The sequence below is a fragment of the Histoplasma capsulatum genome (assembly GCF_000150115.1).
Source record: "Histoplasma capsulatum G186AR genomic scaffold supercont2.5, whole genome shotgun sequence".
Lineage (NCBI taxonomy): Eukaryota > Fungi > Ascomycota > Eurotiomycetes > Onygenales > Ajellomycetaceae > Histoplasma > Histoplasma capsulatum.
Genome location: NW_025544805.1, coordinates 2,047,744 through 2,062,648, shown reverse-complemented (window position 1 = coordinate 2,062,648; position 14,905 = coordinate 2,047,744). Strand labels below are relative to the sequence as shown.

The window sequence follows — 14,905 nt, the reverse complement described above, 5'->3', positions numbered from 1 at the left end:
TGTTTTGTAATATGCTGGTTCTTATTATTTCTGCAGCTAGGGTGTTACCGGCCGGCATTTTAAGGAAATCTCACGTTGACGTTCATCTTCTAGGTCATCTTCTAGGTCTTCTTCCAGTTATTTCCCTTTATTTATTTTCGTTTTCCTGGGGACCCCCTGCCTTCACTTCAGTGTGAATTCCTTCGGTGTTTTTGTTGATTTGTTTAATCCCCCTGTTCTCTCTCTTTCTTCGTCTCCCTTTCCTTGTGCGTTCGAGGAGCTGGGGAAGAGGGCAAATTTCATTTCACCAAACCGCAATGATAGAAGATATTCCGCTTTTTCTTTTTCTTTTTGATGTGTATCTGCTTTCTTTTCGTTTCTTTTGCTTGACTGTTAGCCAATCAACCGCCAGCAACAAGTCACCCTCGTCCTCACGCCTCCCAAGATTTTCTTCCCCAACCCTGTCATACCTTTGAAATGAATTTATTTAATACCTTTATTTCGTTTGTTTGTTCTTCGAGGGGGAAAACGAATGTTACAATTACGGATACGAATTGTCGGGGACAGGGGATGTGAGGGGAGGGCCAGTGAGCGTTGTATGAGTGTGCCGGGGGAGACAATATATTATTTGTGCACAGAAACAACATATACCCACCCACCCAGCGAATAACGAGAAACCCCCCGGTCTGTATTCGAGCACTGAGGATTTGCAACCACTACAGCTAGCAACCAATCAAAAATCAAAAAAGAAGAATAAAACCTTCCATAAATAACTTTCATACGTGAGTGGCAAGCCGACTAAAGTCGTCCATCTGCTGAAACTCGGTGGCAGCCCGCGGCTATACATACACTACACCACATTGGCTGTAGTGCGGCCTCCGCTGGCCCGCTGGTAACCCCACACCGCGGCCGAAGCACCGAGCATTTGCTCTGGTATAGACATCTCGTAATGGGGCTTCCTGCGCTGGGGCTAAGTCACAATACAGCCGCTTGAAACTGAAACCAGGCGGAGGAATCTGTGTGCTGTCGATATACCCGCCCTGCCGCAACCCCCTTCTCTCGTGTCGCTCCCGCTGTCAAGACAACAACATAATTCTCTCACCATGCCCTCCCATCCCCAAGATAGAACCCTTTCTCTCTCTCTCCGCTCCCTTGAGGAATTCTGGTCGCACCATGCCGCCCAACTCCACTGGCACAAGCCCCCTTCCGCCAGCCTGTGCCGGAGCAGCAAGACGCTTCCTGCCAGCGGCGTCACCCACGAGCACTGGTCCTGGTTCCCGGACGGCGAGATCTCCACCACCTACAACTGCGTCGACAGACATGTGCTCAGCGGGCATGGAGACGACGTGGCCATAATCTACGAGTCGCCCGTGACGGGTGTGAGGGAACGGTATACGTATGCGCAGCTGCTGGACGAGGTCGAGGTGTTGGCCGGCGTGTTGAGGGAGGAGGGCATTAGGAAGGGGGATGTCGTGTTGATTTATAGTATGTTTTTTTTCGCATCTCTCTCTCTCCCTCTCTCTTTTTTCATTTGGTCTGTGTTCTTGTCCTTTTGCGCTGGAGATACATTTATATTATTGTGATATGCCAGTGCTGCAGGCATCATGCCCGCCTGCTAATTTCTAAAAATAAAACAACTCTTTACGACAGTGCCAATGGTTCCTGCTGCTCTCTTCGCGGCGCTCGCCATAGCTCGGCTCGGCGCCGTCCATGCAGCCGTCTTTGGCGGGTTTGCGGCAACGTCATTAGCTCAGCGCATCGAGGCCTCGAAACCACGCGCAATCATGACCGCTTCCTGCGGCATTGAGGGAACTAAGGGCGTAGTGGATTACAAACCTTTGGTCGAGGGAGCCATAGGCAAGAGCGCTTGGAAGCCACAGAAAATCATTGTCTGGCAGCGGGACCAGTTTCGTTGGAAACCCATGTTGAAACTGGAGGGTCAGCGGAACTGGCAGCGGATTGTGAAGAGTGGGAGGGCGAGGAATATCAGAGCTGCAGCTGTTCCCGTGAAAAGCAACGACATGTTGTATATCATTTATACCAGCGGTATGTTCTTCCCCTGCTCCATGTTTAACAGGGAGCTGGGTCGATTTTGATGGTTTATTATTCCACAGGAACAACCGGCCTGCCGAAAGGTGTCATCCGGGAAGCTGGTGGTCACGCCGTTGGCCTCAATCTCTCCATGAAATACCTCTTCGACATCAAAGGCCCCGGAGACGTCATGTTCTGCGCCTCAGATATCGGTTGGGTAGTAGGGCACTCCTACATTCTCTACGCACCACTCCTCGCCGGGGCCACTACAGTACTCTACGAGGGCAAACCCGTTGGCACGCCTGACGCGGGCAGCTTCTGGCGCATAATTGAAGAGCACAGGGTAAACACTTTCTTCACAGCGCCCACTGCGCTCCGAGCAATCCGCAAAGAGGACCCAGAGGGCAGCTACTTCGAACAGGTCGGGAGCCGCGGCGGCCTGAAGCACCTGCGCGGCTTGTTCCTTGCTGGCGAAAGGAGCGAACCCAGCATCATCCGCGCCTATCAGAGTTTGCTCAATAAGTACGCCGCCCCCGGCGCTATGGTTATTGATAACTGGTGGTCGTCGGAGTCCGGGTCGCCAATGACAGGTCTCGCGCTGCGCAGTGGCATTGGTTTGGAACATGGAAGCAGAGACGTGCATAAACCGTTCCCTGTCAAAGCCGGGTCGGCAGGCAAGCCGATGCCGGGCTTCGACGTGCGCATCGTCAATGATGAAGGGGATGAGGTGCCGCGTGGCACGATGGGGAATATCGTGTTGGCGATGCCGTTGGCACCCACAGCGTTCACGACGCTATTTAACGACGACGAGCGGTTCTATAAGGGGTATCTGAAGCGGTTTGGCGGGCGGTGGGTGGACACAGGGGACACGGGAATGGTGGATGAGGAGGGCTATGTGCATGTTATGGCGCGGAGCGATGATATTATTAACGTGGCGGCGCATCGGTTTAGTACTGGTTCGTGTACTCATCCGTTTTACAGTCGTTCTTATTACAAACCCCTGGCTTTCCTTCCTTTGCTTCCTTTTTCTCATCCTCATCCTTCTCTTTTTTTTTTCTTCATTATTATTACTTATTCTTCTTCCAATACTGACGTCTGATACGATAAAATCCAGGGGCAATCGAACAAGCCATCCTCTCCCACCCAGACATCTCCGAGGCAAGCGTCGTCGGCATCCCCGACGCTCTCAAGGGCCACCTCCCCTTCGCCTTCGTGCAACTTCGCAAAACCTCCTTCCCTTCCTCACCACCCCATTCCCCATCCCCAGGTTCTATTCCCGCCACACCCCCGCAGGCCTTCTTCAATTCCGTCAACGGCCTCGTCCGCGAGCAGATCGGCGCCATTGCGTCGTTGGGCGGTATGATCCAGAGCGGCGGTGAGGGCAAAGGCATGATTCCGAAGACGAGGAGCGGAAAGACGCTTCGGAGGGTTCTGAGGGAGCTTGTTGAGAATGCGGTTGAGAAGGGGGACTTCGAGCGGGCGGTTAATGTGCCCGCGACGGTGGAGGATATGGAGGTTGTGGAGATTGCGAGGGCGAGGGTTAGGGAGTATTTTATGGAGAGGGAGGGGAGGGCGAAGATGGAGGGGAGGGCGAAATTGTGAGGTTTGTCTTTTTCGATGAACCAGCCAACCAACCAACCAACCGTCTCTGTAAGTTTGTATGAACCCTTTCTCTGGTTTGTATGATTTTTACCTCAATGTATATATATCTATACAAGGTGGTGATGATGATGATGATGATGAGGGGTGGATATGTTGATCGTACGCTTGATTTGTTCTGCCACTATCCTATTTGTCCTCCAAGGCCATTCATTCGGTCTAGGGGCTTATGTTAGGGTAGAACCGTCACAGCGCCGCCCGAGTGTGGAGGGAAAGGTAGGTTTATCTACGTTTCGGATGTGCATCATTACTCTGTGTATGGCCGCCCATTATTTCCCGCCAGTGGCCGGCTTAAATTGGGGGCCAGGGGGGAGGAGGGGGGGGGGGGGGGAGGAATGCAAAGCCAAAAGCAAAAGGGAGCCGAGAAACAAATAGGGAATCATGCCCACTGGGGAACTGGGGCAACATCATCTGATATTGTATGTAACCAGTGGTGGTGGAGGTTCCCCTTTTCTCCTGGTCAGAAGTAAGGAGCAAGCAGCCAGTTCTCTCTCAATGTAACCAGTAGACCATCCGCTCTTTAAAGCGCCTGCGATACGAGTAGTTGAGCAAATGTAGAACATTTCGCCCACACCTGGCTGAGACCTACTCCAGATATAAGAACTCGGGAGAGGAATTTGCTGAGAATCATGATTACCAAGTGAAATTCCTACGTAAATGATTTAGATACAATCAATATGTATGTATGTACTGTATGTTCATGTCCACCCACATGTATGTACTGCACATTAACATGCACATGCAACTTGCTGTTTTGAAAATATCCCCGTCACGAAGAGCGTTTGCTGTGTTCATATCTCCACTGGTTGGCGATGATAAAAACCATGCTCAGGAGTGCCATGTTTGTCCATTGCATGGAGCATATATCCCTGAGAATGGTGCTTTTGGCAAAGTACAGAGTAGTCCATTGCCAATTCCTCTGTCAGGGAGAAGATAACTCAGTTTACAAATACAAGAATCCTCCACTTGAACTCCTGAAGAAAAAACTAAAGCTAAAGAGAGAGGGGGAAGCAATAGATACTTCGGATGAATTAAGGGATTATTCCACGCTGCTCACCCGTAACAACCTGAAGCAATCGAACACAACGTCCAATCAGAAGCGGTCACACTGTTCTTGAATGGATGGTGAAAGGGGCCCAGAACATGTCCGCATCGCCCGCCGCGCCCAGCAGGCGGCGCTGCCAGGCACGCGCGAGAGCTGAAGCGGCAAATCAAGCCAACTCGTCATTTTGGATGTAGTTGTGTGAGGAAGAGAAGAGAAAAGGAAACAAAAGAGAAAGGAGAAAGTGACGAGGAGAAAAGCCGGCGGTGAGGAAACACACGTGATGGACGGCATGGATAAACTATGTTCCTCGGGCCAGCCTATCTGCCGCATTACATAATCAACCCTCCGCCGTCAGCCTCGGGAAGACGCAACGTCTGCAGCGCTATCCCATTCATTGTTGTCTCTCATTGCATTGTGCTCGTGCGCCTGGTTGAGCAGCTGCCCACTTTCTTCAATTGCGGCATTTGGTCAGTCCCGGCAACAATGTCGCTCAATATCTGCTCCAGACGGGCCAGCAGCCGACTTCTTCCTCTTGCGGGGAGCTCCAGAACTCGCCTCGGCCATGCGAATCATCCCGCCGGATTGCTGCCAATCCTTTGCCGTGGCGTCTCCTCTGCTCACTCTGATGGACATCCAAAGGTTTTATCGCCTTCTTTTTTTTTTTTTTTTTTTTTTTTTTTTTTTTTTTTTTTTGGGAATGGCCGTGTTATCGCCAATTGCCGCTTTTCTTGTCAAGAACATTGTGCTTATGCTCGTGGTCGCATATCTAGATCCTATCCGAGAACCTCAAAGAGGCCGACCCCGCCGTTTACAAAATTATCCAGCAAGTATGAATCTCTTAACTCCAATCTCGTACAGCCATTTCCGCTTACCCATATCTTCCATAGGAGAAAAGCCGGCAAAAACATTTTATCAATTTGATCCCATCCGAGAACTTCACGTCCCAGGCGGTTCTCGATGCCTTGGGAAGTGTCATGCAGAGTATGCCCTTCTCTCCCTTTTCATGTTATATTACTAATAACCTAACTTGGCCTTCGCAGATAAATATTCAGAAGGTTACCCTGGAGCACGGTATTATGGTGGTAACCAGTTCATTGACCAGGCGGAGAGACTGTGTCAGCAGCGGGCTCTCAAGGCGTTCGGTCTCAAGGAAGAGGAATGGGGGGTCAACGTGCAACGTGAGTCTACTTTCCACTCCCTTCAACTCCCCGCCACAAACAGCAATCTAACGCGCTGGATATAGCACTCTCTGGTTCTCCGGCGAACCTCTACGCATATTCCGCACTCCTTAATACCCATGACCGTATCATGGGCTTGGATCTTCCCCACGGCGGCCATCTTTCCCACGGATATCAAACCCCAACGAAGAAAATTTCCGCTGTGTCTAAATATTTCGAGACACTCCCATATAGATTAGATGAATCAACCGGTCTCATCGACTATGACAAACTAGCAGACTTGGCCCAGCTCTATCGACCAAAGCTCATCATCGCTGGCACATCCGCATATAGCAGACTCATCGATTACCCGCGCATGCGCAAAATTGCTGATAGCGTCGGTGCTTACCTACTCTGTGATATGGCCCATATTTCCGGATTAGTTGCTGCTGGCGTTATACCCTCGCCATTTGCACACTCGGACGTCGTTACAACTACAACCCATAAATCCCTCCGAGGACCCCGTGGCGCCATGATTTTCTTCCGCAAGGGAGTCCGCCACACTGACGCCAAGGGCAACCCAGTGATGTATGACCTCGAGAACCCCATCAATGCGTCCGTTTTCCCCGGTCACCAGGGCGGGCCCCACAACCACACCATTAGCGCACTCGCTGTAGCCCTGCAGCAGGCGACCACCCCAGAATTCAAAACTTACCAAGAAACCGTTCTTGAGAACGCCAAAGCACTGGCGGACCGGCTTGGCAAGCCCACCAACAGCGGTGGGCTGGGCTACAACATCGTTTCCGGCGGCACAGACAACCATCTCGTGCTCGTCGATCTGAAGAACCGCGGCGTGGACGGGGCGCGTGTGGAGCGGGTGCTCGAGCTGTGCGGCGTGGCGAGCAACAAAAACACCGTGCCCGGTGATAAGTCTGCGATGAAACCCGGCGGCCTACGAATCGGGACACCGGCGATGACATCGCGTGGCTTCGGGCCAGAGGACTTTGTGCGAGTTGCGGACATCGTCGACCGTGCGGTGACGATTACGCAGAAGCTGGATAAGACCGCCAAGGCGGATGCGGAGGCAAAGAAGAAGAAGAACCCTGGCAGCGTGAAAGCGTTCCTGGAGTATCTGGGCGAAGGACAGGCGATTCCTGAGATCACGACGTTGAGACAGGAGGTTGAGGATTGGGTAGGGACATTCAGTCTACCGTGGGCGGATGAAGAGAGCTAATGTGAGTTGCCCATGTATATTATGATGTACGTACATATGCCTCGGTATATATGTCTGTGTGTGACCGTCTGTAAATGGAGAAGGAAATGTTAAAACACAGAAATGCCTCAACGCTTTTCCAGTCCAACTCATCGCCCCCTGTTTTTCCCCCTTTTGGGTTTACCTTTTCCACCCCTCTTCTAGTTTCACTTCTTAACGATATGGATTCTGCTTTATGATTTTCTGTTCAGCGGCGCTCGTCGCCTTTTGTATGCCAATTTCATTCCCCGAATTCCACACAAAAATCTATACGCTATTACTCCGCTCGCTACAAGGAACTCCATCCGCTCTACCAATTTGAATGAAAACTACCATCATTCCTTGTTCCCAAAGACTTGGTCCTTGGCGCCCGAAAGAAAAAAAATGAAAGAAAAAGAAAAGACGAAATCAAAGCACCTCAAGAATAAGGGACAGCTACATCTAGTTCGCATTAATGTCGATTATTTCCTCAGCCACTTCCATATACACCTCTCGCAACTTCAGCACATCTACTCCCTCGCGAAAACATGCGTGTACTGTACATTTTTGCCTCTCATCTCAACACGGCTCGCACACGGGACGACGGTCCCAACAACTTTTTTTTTTTTTTTTTTTTCCCGCAAACGGACAAAAGGCAAGAAAGGACTATATTCGCCTACGTGGATATCGATATAGACTCCGCATTTGAGTGGCAAAGGCGTATGTATATAGATGGAAAGCTCATAAATAATTGTCCTGTACTGTACATACATTGAATGCACTTTTCCTCCCCCGCGCAGCAAAAGCTAGGATTCGGGAAGGATATACACAAGTGAAGAAAAACCGAACGCCAAAACTCAAAATGAATCCCAATTCTGCTGAACAGTTCAGCTCTTCCTTTGACGGAGTGCCAGTGTTGGTTGGGTTGTTGAAATGTTGAAGAGAGCATATAGGTCAGTGCGCCATGTCTCCTGGTTGAAAAAGAAAAGCAATGCATCAACACCTACATGTCCAGACTCTGTCCAGAAAGGAAACAATGAAATCCACTACATTGGCCAAACTGGACAACGGGATTAGCTTGCCTTCATCCTATTCCATCCACGAGCCTCAAGAAAAGAAAACGAATACGAAGGAGCAAACTTACAAAAAGTCGTCCGCTCCTTGTTCCTCCGTGACACAACCACCTCATCGCCCACTTCTATATGCGAACCATCAGCTCCCTTGTCTATAAACCCGTACCTCCCAAAGACAGGGCTATATTTATGCCCCTTATCAACTCGACGATCTTTCATCAATTTCTTAAGCATGGTTCCCGCCTCGCCGCTGCCCGGTGCGCCGGTGTCATAGTCGACGTTGATACTAACACACCTCCCACAGTTGGCTGTTAGGATGAGATTGACATCAGCCTGGACTGTGATCTCCCCCCAGAAGTCCTCCTCGTACGCCTCCTCGGCGCCGGATATGACGATATTTGGGCGGAATTTGGTCACGTCCATCGTATCGCCCTCGGGAAGCCGGTCGGATACTTCCTCCAGAGATGTTTCCGAAACGACGAGGTACGGCGCCATATCTGCGAAGGTGATCCACTCGTCGGTTTCGTCACCCTCCCTTTTTGCAAAGGGAGTGGCGCTTCCGAGATACAACAGAGACTTGGCGATATTCGATATCCAGCCACCGCCTGCATTCTTCGAGGCAGGCTGAGATGCACCTGCTACTGCTCTCTTCGTCGCAGCGTTGGGAGGTACATTACCTAGTACAGGCCTCCGGTTCCCGCCCAGATACACCAACAAAACCTCGAACCCAAACCACTCAGAGAACCAGTCCGAATATTTCTTGTCCATCTCGTAAGCTTGAGTCCTGCTGTTGTACATATCGACCTCCAGGACCCTTAGGCCCTGGAGGTCTGTCGGCTCTAGGGGAATCTCCAACTCCTTGATAGCATCCCGGTCAGGATGCCCCATGGGCGCTTGATATCTGACCAAGATCTTGCCTTCCTCCGTGGCGACTCCATCCACAGACTCGCCGGGGAATACCACATCTGTGGAGAACAGGGCCATTTGCTGGATGTTGCAGACCTGCATGTTTTTCAGGCTTTTGTCAGGCTGGACTCTGAGCAGCATGAAGTGGCGGTCATAGGCCAGGCCATGGCGAGTGACGCGGGACCGGACAAGTGCGGTGGGGCGGAGGGATTTTATGGGATAGATATAGAGCTGTTGGGGGGCGTTAGATGAGTATACGTATATATAATTTTTGTCTGTGGTAGACTCAAGATAAAAATTTCTTCTTTAGCTATCATGTTGCCTGCATTTTCGAGGATGGATAGATATTTTATGTTCAGATTGGTATTGTTAAATCATCCGTCCACAGAATAGACGTGGATTATTATTTGTTTTAAAAACATAATAAAATAATATCTGTAAAAACTTCAAACTTACCTGGGTTATCTTCATGTTCGAAATCTTAGATCAAGATTCGTCTTTGTATTTCCTTAAAATTTCAAACGTTTTCCTCTCTGCTTTGAGAGATGAGAGTCGATGAGAGAGCGAGCTCCGAAAGACCCGAAATAATCCAGCCAGGGCCAATACGAAGCACCAAACGTCTTCCTTCAACATAGCATCATAGATTTGCAGCTCTATTTCAGGACTGCAGTGCTTGGTGTTGGCCGTTCCTTTTTCTCCTCTTCAAGCAAAACGCACTTTGCTGTCCCCGTATAAAACAAGAGAAATGTCAATCATAGGGCGCAGGTAGGCGGGGTAGGTAGCCTTCACTCAAGGAAAGCCTTAGTATTCCAGTTTGATTTGCACTGTTGACTCTATGACTGTTCGGTCCGCACAAACCTCGTCTGTTCAATCAAGTTCGACATGGGATACCAATAACCCCAATCGCCCTTCGATATACATCCTGATCAGCTTCAAAAGTAACGCTTTCCCCCTTTCCCCAATCTGTCGACGCCGCAGGAGGAAGCCATCAACGCTCGCACCCTGCTGGAGGGAACATGTACTGTACATGTGCATACATATGGTTCTTGCAAACTGTTCCCGGTAGTACTCATCGGAAACGTTTCATTTCAGTCTCGTGGAAAGCTTTCGGTTTCATACAACATACATACATACACATCATGCCACAAATGACTGCCTCAGCAAATGCCGCGGTTCAGAAGTAGAGCAAGAGGAATCAACGATGCTGGAAACGTGCCCCATGTTGTTCTTGTTCGCCATGTCATCCTCCTCCTTTGTCCCAACAGAATGTTCATTCATGTGAACAGTGAAAGCCAATTCTGCACCATTAAAAGGAACAGGGAGGAGAGCAAGAAAAAAGGAAGATCGAAATAAGCCCACGGCGAGGGTCGAACTCGCAGCCTTGCGGTTAAAAGCCGCACGCTCTGACCATTGAGCTACGTGGGCTCATGGGTATTCAGGCTCGGCGCCTAACCAAGCTTGGAACATTTTCCTTCAAAGGGATTCATTTACTAGTTATATCATGGTCTTCAGAGAGGAGATTGTCACTGCCATTTGAAAGACAGCAAGTAGACCTGATTGAAAAATGGATGCAATCTGTCTATCTATTCCAGCTTGATCACTGCTATAGTATCCTAGGGCATCCTTAGATATGTCCTGGTCAGAAATGACATCTTGTTCCTCACCTCATGATCATTCCTCCTCACAGTAAATAGCCCTTGCAAACAGTATTGAAGTCAGACATGCACTTCGTAAAGCACCCTCAAGCAGCCAAACAATATGTACATCTGCGGAGATGATCGAAGCCTTTCACCTGATTACTGGGTAAATTCAGTTTCCCAGGAATCTATAGCGCACCCAAACGCTTCTTCCTTATTTAAGCAGAACCAAATGTCAATTCTTCGTGTCGATTCAACTGATATAGCAGGAATAAGCTTCATATCCACTCGCAAACGGGCCAGAGGGAGTGGATAATTCTTACATTCTGAAGACGAAACAAGCGGAGCTCAAACAACTGCTCCTGTCCTGACCGTTCTTAAATTTCTCAAAGTCTTTCTTTTTGTGCCAGATAAAGAAGACTGTGATGTTTACAACCTTGTTGAGTTGAAATCAACAAGAAACGTACTGTACATCGATTGCTCGACCCCATGATATTTTGTGGAAAGGGGTCACGATGCGGAATATCCATTTCGTGCAAGCATCCAAGCTAAGACTCGCTCATGAAATGACATGGCTTTCTGCTGCAACAAATGTTGGAATTCAGCCATCACAGATACATTCAGATCTGCCAGGTCCTGTCGAAGGTCCCCGTAATCGTCTCCACCGAACGGGAGGGCATCACTAATGGTTTTGGACCTGCACACAGACTGTACGCTTGCACTTGGGAAGCGAGGAAAGAGTGGAGGCCTAATCAGCCAGCCAAGTTCTAGGCATCTATCGCCTAAATTTGCCTAGATTTTCAATATTTCGAACTAGGATCTCCCTCCCCTACCTAACAAACATGGGGAAAAATGCCGAAGATGATAAAATGATCATGGACGGAAAATATCTCTTTTTTACAGAAATTTAATATTTGCCTTCCTAAGTCAAATTACATAGTTTATGCTAGTATTCAAGATGCTTCACAGTTGTCTGGAATGCAAAAAACAAACCTCAGGCCTGAGAAATCACTATATATACAAATATGACTGACAATATAACAATATACACGACAATATCGCTTCTCCGTCAACTTGCATCAGCCACGGGGTTCGGATATGCGTACCGATCGAGTTGAGTATCCTGAAAGCGTTCTAACACTTTGGGAGTTTTTCTAAGGTCATCGTTAGTTCTGTTGTCTTGCAGGAGGGAAGAACGGGAAACATACTACTGGAGCAGTTATTATCCGTGAAATATCCATTGACATAACATGTAGTCCCGTACAGGGTTACTCGATCCCAGGTACTGCAGTTCTTAGCTTCCTTCTTCTATTCCTTTGCCTCATTCCACCCCTTTTTTTTCCCTCTCTCTTTCTCTGGAACTTACCAATTACCCTTCACACATTGCCCTTTCTTTTTGCAGGAGAAGATAAGTTTGTCGCCCTTGCTGAATGCAAAGATATTTCCCGCCTTCGTGGTCGCCCCGTATCGACAGTTAACGTATTGGCCTTTGTTGAGATTGACTATCTTGCAGGTTTGCGCCGATTTGCGTTTCTCTAGATGCATTTCAGGCTCTGCCACAGGGTCTGCGACGGGGAAAGCTGTGGAGAGAAAGGGGAGGCACCAGAGTAAAGTGACGAAGAGGCTGAAGAAGTCCATTTTTGTGAGAAATTGGATATAAACGTTGAGAGAGAGTTTTTTGTTGATAAATGGCATTTTGTAGATGGACCCTTTATCGAGATGCCGTTCACTTTTATATACATTTGTAGTGGACACCACAGGAGTCTCCATCTCGTATTTTATTTAGCATTGCCCGTCCCGTGTTGTTTGGAGATTGCTGAGTAGCGCCGAGTCGTTCATCGGATGTTCCATCTCGTATCTGAGTCCCAATTTAGACCTCGTAATTTCATTATTGGAAGGATTTCTTGCTTTCTTTGAAACGGAGCATCAGAAAATTCTGACCTGAGGCCAGTATCACAGTGATATCCTTTCGACAGGGTTGAAAGGCGAGTGGGGTAGTCTCAACACATTCACGACGATTGAAACTCATGAGCTGTGTTCAGCATAGGAGATACAGCGAACAGCTGCAATTCTTATTTCTGAACTGACTGATGAATAGTACGGAACCTTTTGTTTGGGCGCGTCTGGACATCTAACTGCGATACTTTATCCAAGACAAAACTGACTTCGGGATGCTTGCTAGTGAATCATTCCTTTGTTCCCCACAGCCTCAGGGCGATGCCATCATTCCTGGTCAACAGGGGATTTGGCAATAAACATTCACGAACCTTTGCCTGTTTCTAACCTGGATGTCCGTTCATACCATCTCAGGAAGTCAGAACACGAACAAAGTCTACACGCACCCAGTTGACCGCCAATGTGCGGGACAAGCGATGGCATAGATACCCATCTCCATGGGGAAAACCGCCGGCATCGCACCGAGTGTCATATATACTCACCAAAATCGTGTTTGAAGCGTGTGGACAAGTAGCTCTCACGGGACAGAGGATGGTATTTTGGAGTTATTCATGGTGAATCAAAGGTGCAAAAGCAAAGCGGAATCTCTGAGAGATACTTGTTTGAGACCTTTTTGAACTCGAGGGAGTCTCTTTCTTACGCTGGGCTTGGGAATGTCAACGCGAAGCTCCCTATGTTTGTTTCGAGTGTGCTTCTCCAACGCATCCGAAAATTCTGTGATCACCTTGCCAAGATATGCTGTTTGAGGAGGCAATTGTTGTAGATGTTCTGTCCATCAGTCCACATAATTTGTCTCTATATCTACGTAGGATGAAGAGTATATAATCATAGAAAAAGAATTCCACATTTTATACGAAAGATGATATAAGAAGCATGAAAATTGCGATGGTTTTTTCTGAAAATAAAGTATTCTCTTGAATCTTGATCAATGGTGGCTAGGGTACAAATTTAGCATTTCCGTCCTTATAAGGGGGAGGTTAAACTGGCTTCTCATTCTGAGAGATTCTCCCATTGCAACCCTAAGTTCTTGTTTTCTTTCCCACCAGGGAAAAAGAAGCAAAAGAAATTAAGGGTGGATGGGACTCTATCTCCTTGTTTTGCTCAAGGATTTGATGATCCCCCATTAGCTTGATACTGTGGCTTGAAGCCGCTACTTGTGGCAGATGGCCAGACGAGATGAGGAGAGAAAGCAAATCATTGAATTGCGGAGAATAGCATCGGCAATCGCTAGCTGGGCGGCCCTTGTTCCTGCAGATACGCACAACTACAAGTTAGAGCTCTAAGTAGGCGTGGAAAAAAAAGGTTTGCCCACACTAGAGATTGAAGCCAGTCCTCACAGAAGTGGTTATGGGTTCTTCATGCTGATTTGATAATCAAGTTTTAGGCCTCTAACCTCTAAACCTACCCCCAACCGTTTAGGGGCGTGTAAGATGCTTACCATCCACACCTCCGTACTGTTCTTCCTGCCAAACTAACTCCCTAAATCGTTCTTAAACGTGGCAATGGGTGGAGTGAGGCGATCATAGCCGTCTGTCTGTAGGAAGGTAGACGGTCGGACAAATCTTGGAATTTGCCCCTCCTCTGTCAGCACAGATGCTCTGGACCACTCGAACAAATGTCCAAGGGGCGAACTTGAAATAGTCACCTGTCTCTGCACCGCCACACCTGTCACAATCCAAAGGCTGACAATGCATGACATTGTTTGCGGGAGGGCTGAAAGTAGGTTTAGAGTAGGTCTGGCGTCGTTGCATGGACAAACTCATCACCGTCATTGATTGAGGGAAACCTAAGACCTAGCCAACGGATCGACGACGTAGGGTCTGAGCGTTTTTTTGCGAAAGTGTCGTCATAGTCAGAATGTTTGCCCTGATATCGAAAATCCATCTCCCAGTTGTGGGTGGAAGACTGTCCACTTATGAGAAAGCGAACTCGACAATTACAGATCGGATTCGCCAAATCCATGGTCTTGGGTCTAAAACATGGAAGGAAAGGAGATCTCGGTATCCATGGTCCTCCATTTTGGCCCGTGAGAGTTTCCATGGTCCTGTCGAGGATTGAATTTTCGTTTATGTATTTCCATCTGTAAGGAGCAGGGAAATAGCCTTCAACTTATAAAACATATCTGGCCGGCACATAGTAAGGCCAATACAATCACAAGTATCCTGGATGGGTGCGTGTGTGGAACTCCGGCCTGACAAGACATTGACGGTACTTTGAGTGATTTGAATGGA

General features: G+C 48.5%; 5 protein-coding genes and 1 non-coding gene across 6 annotated transcripts; 2 read left to right on the top strand and 4 right to left on the bottom strand.

Annotated features, from left to right (window-relative positions):
- Positions 1–1,082: 1,082 nt before the first annotated feature.
- HCBG_04645 (AMP dependent synthetase and ligase) lies at positions 1,083–3,612 on the top strand (the record flags this gene model as incomplete). The annotated part of the gene is made up of 4 exons (XM_045431694.1): positions 1,083–1,464; positions 1,630–2,025; positions 2,094–2,966; positions 3,125–3,612. 4 exons carry the CDS (start codon positions 1,083–1,085, stop codon positions 3,610–3,612), a joined length of 2,139 nt encoding a protein of 712 aa, XP_045288247.1.
- A 1,517-nt stretch (positions 3,613–5,129) lies between these two features.
- HCBG_04644 (serine hydroxymethyltransferase) lies at positions 5,130–7,324 on the top strand (the record flags this gene model as incomplete). The annotated part of the gene is made up of 5 exons (XM_045431693.1): positions 5,130–5,353; positions 5,485–5,541; positions 5,602–5,695; positions 5,755–5,892; positions 5,958–7,324. 5 exons carry the CDS (start codon positions 5,198–5,200, stop codon positions 7,103–7,105), a joined length of 1,593 nt encoding a protein of 530 aa, XP_045288246.1.
- A 665-nt stretch (positions 7,325–7,989) lies between these two features.
- HCBG_04643 (MOSC domain-containing protein) lies at positions 7,990–9,552 on the bottom strand (the record flags this gene model as incomplete). Its single annotated transcript, XM_045431692.1, has 3 exons — positions 7,990–8,105; positions 8,247–9,312; positions 9,538–9,552. The coding sequence occupies 3 exons, from the start codon at positions 9,550–9,552 to the stop codon at positions 7,990–7,992; spliced, it is 1,197 nt and encodes a 398-aa protein (XP_045288245.1).
- An 881-nt stretch (positions 9,553–10,433) lies between these two features.
- On the bottom strand, positions 10,434–10,506 carry HCBG_11035. The gene has a single exon. It is a non-coding gene; the product is annotated as a tRNA-Lys (tRNA).
- Positions 10,507–11,852: 1,346 nt separating this feature from the next.
- Positions 11,853–12,356, bottom strand: HCBG_04642 (uncharacterized protein; the record flags this gene model as incomplete). Its single annotated transcript, XM_045431691.1, has 3 exons — positions 11,853–11,872; positions 11,927–12,003; positions 12,085–12,356. 3 exons carry the CDS (start codon positions 12,354–12,356, stop codon positions 11,853–11,855), a joined length of 369 nt encoding a protein of 122 aa, XP_045288244.1.
- A 1,468-nt stretch (positions 12,357–13,824) lies between these two features.
- On the bottom strand, positions 13,825–14,373 carry HCBG_04641 (uncharacterized protein; the record flags this gene model as incomplete). Its single annotated transcript, XM_045431690.1, has 2 exons — positions 13,825–13,922; positions 14,151–14,373. 2 exons carry the CDS (start codon positions 14,371–14,373, stop codon positions 13,825–13,827), a joined length of 321 nt encoding a protein of 106 aa, XP_045288243.1.
- Between the last annotated feature and the right edge of the window lie 532 nt (positions 14,374–14,905).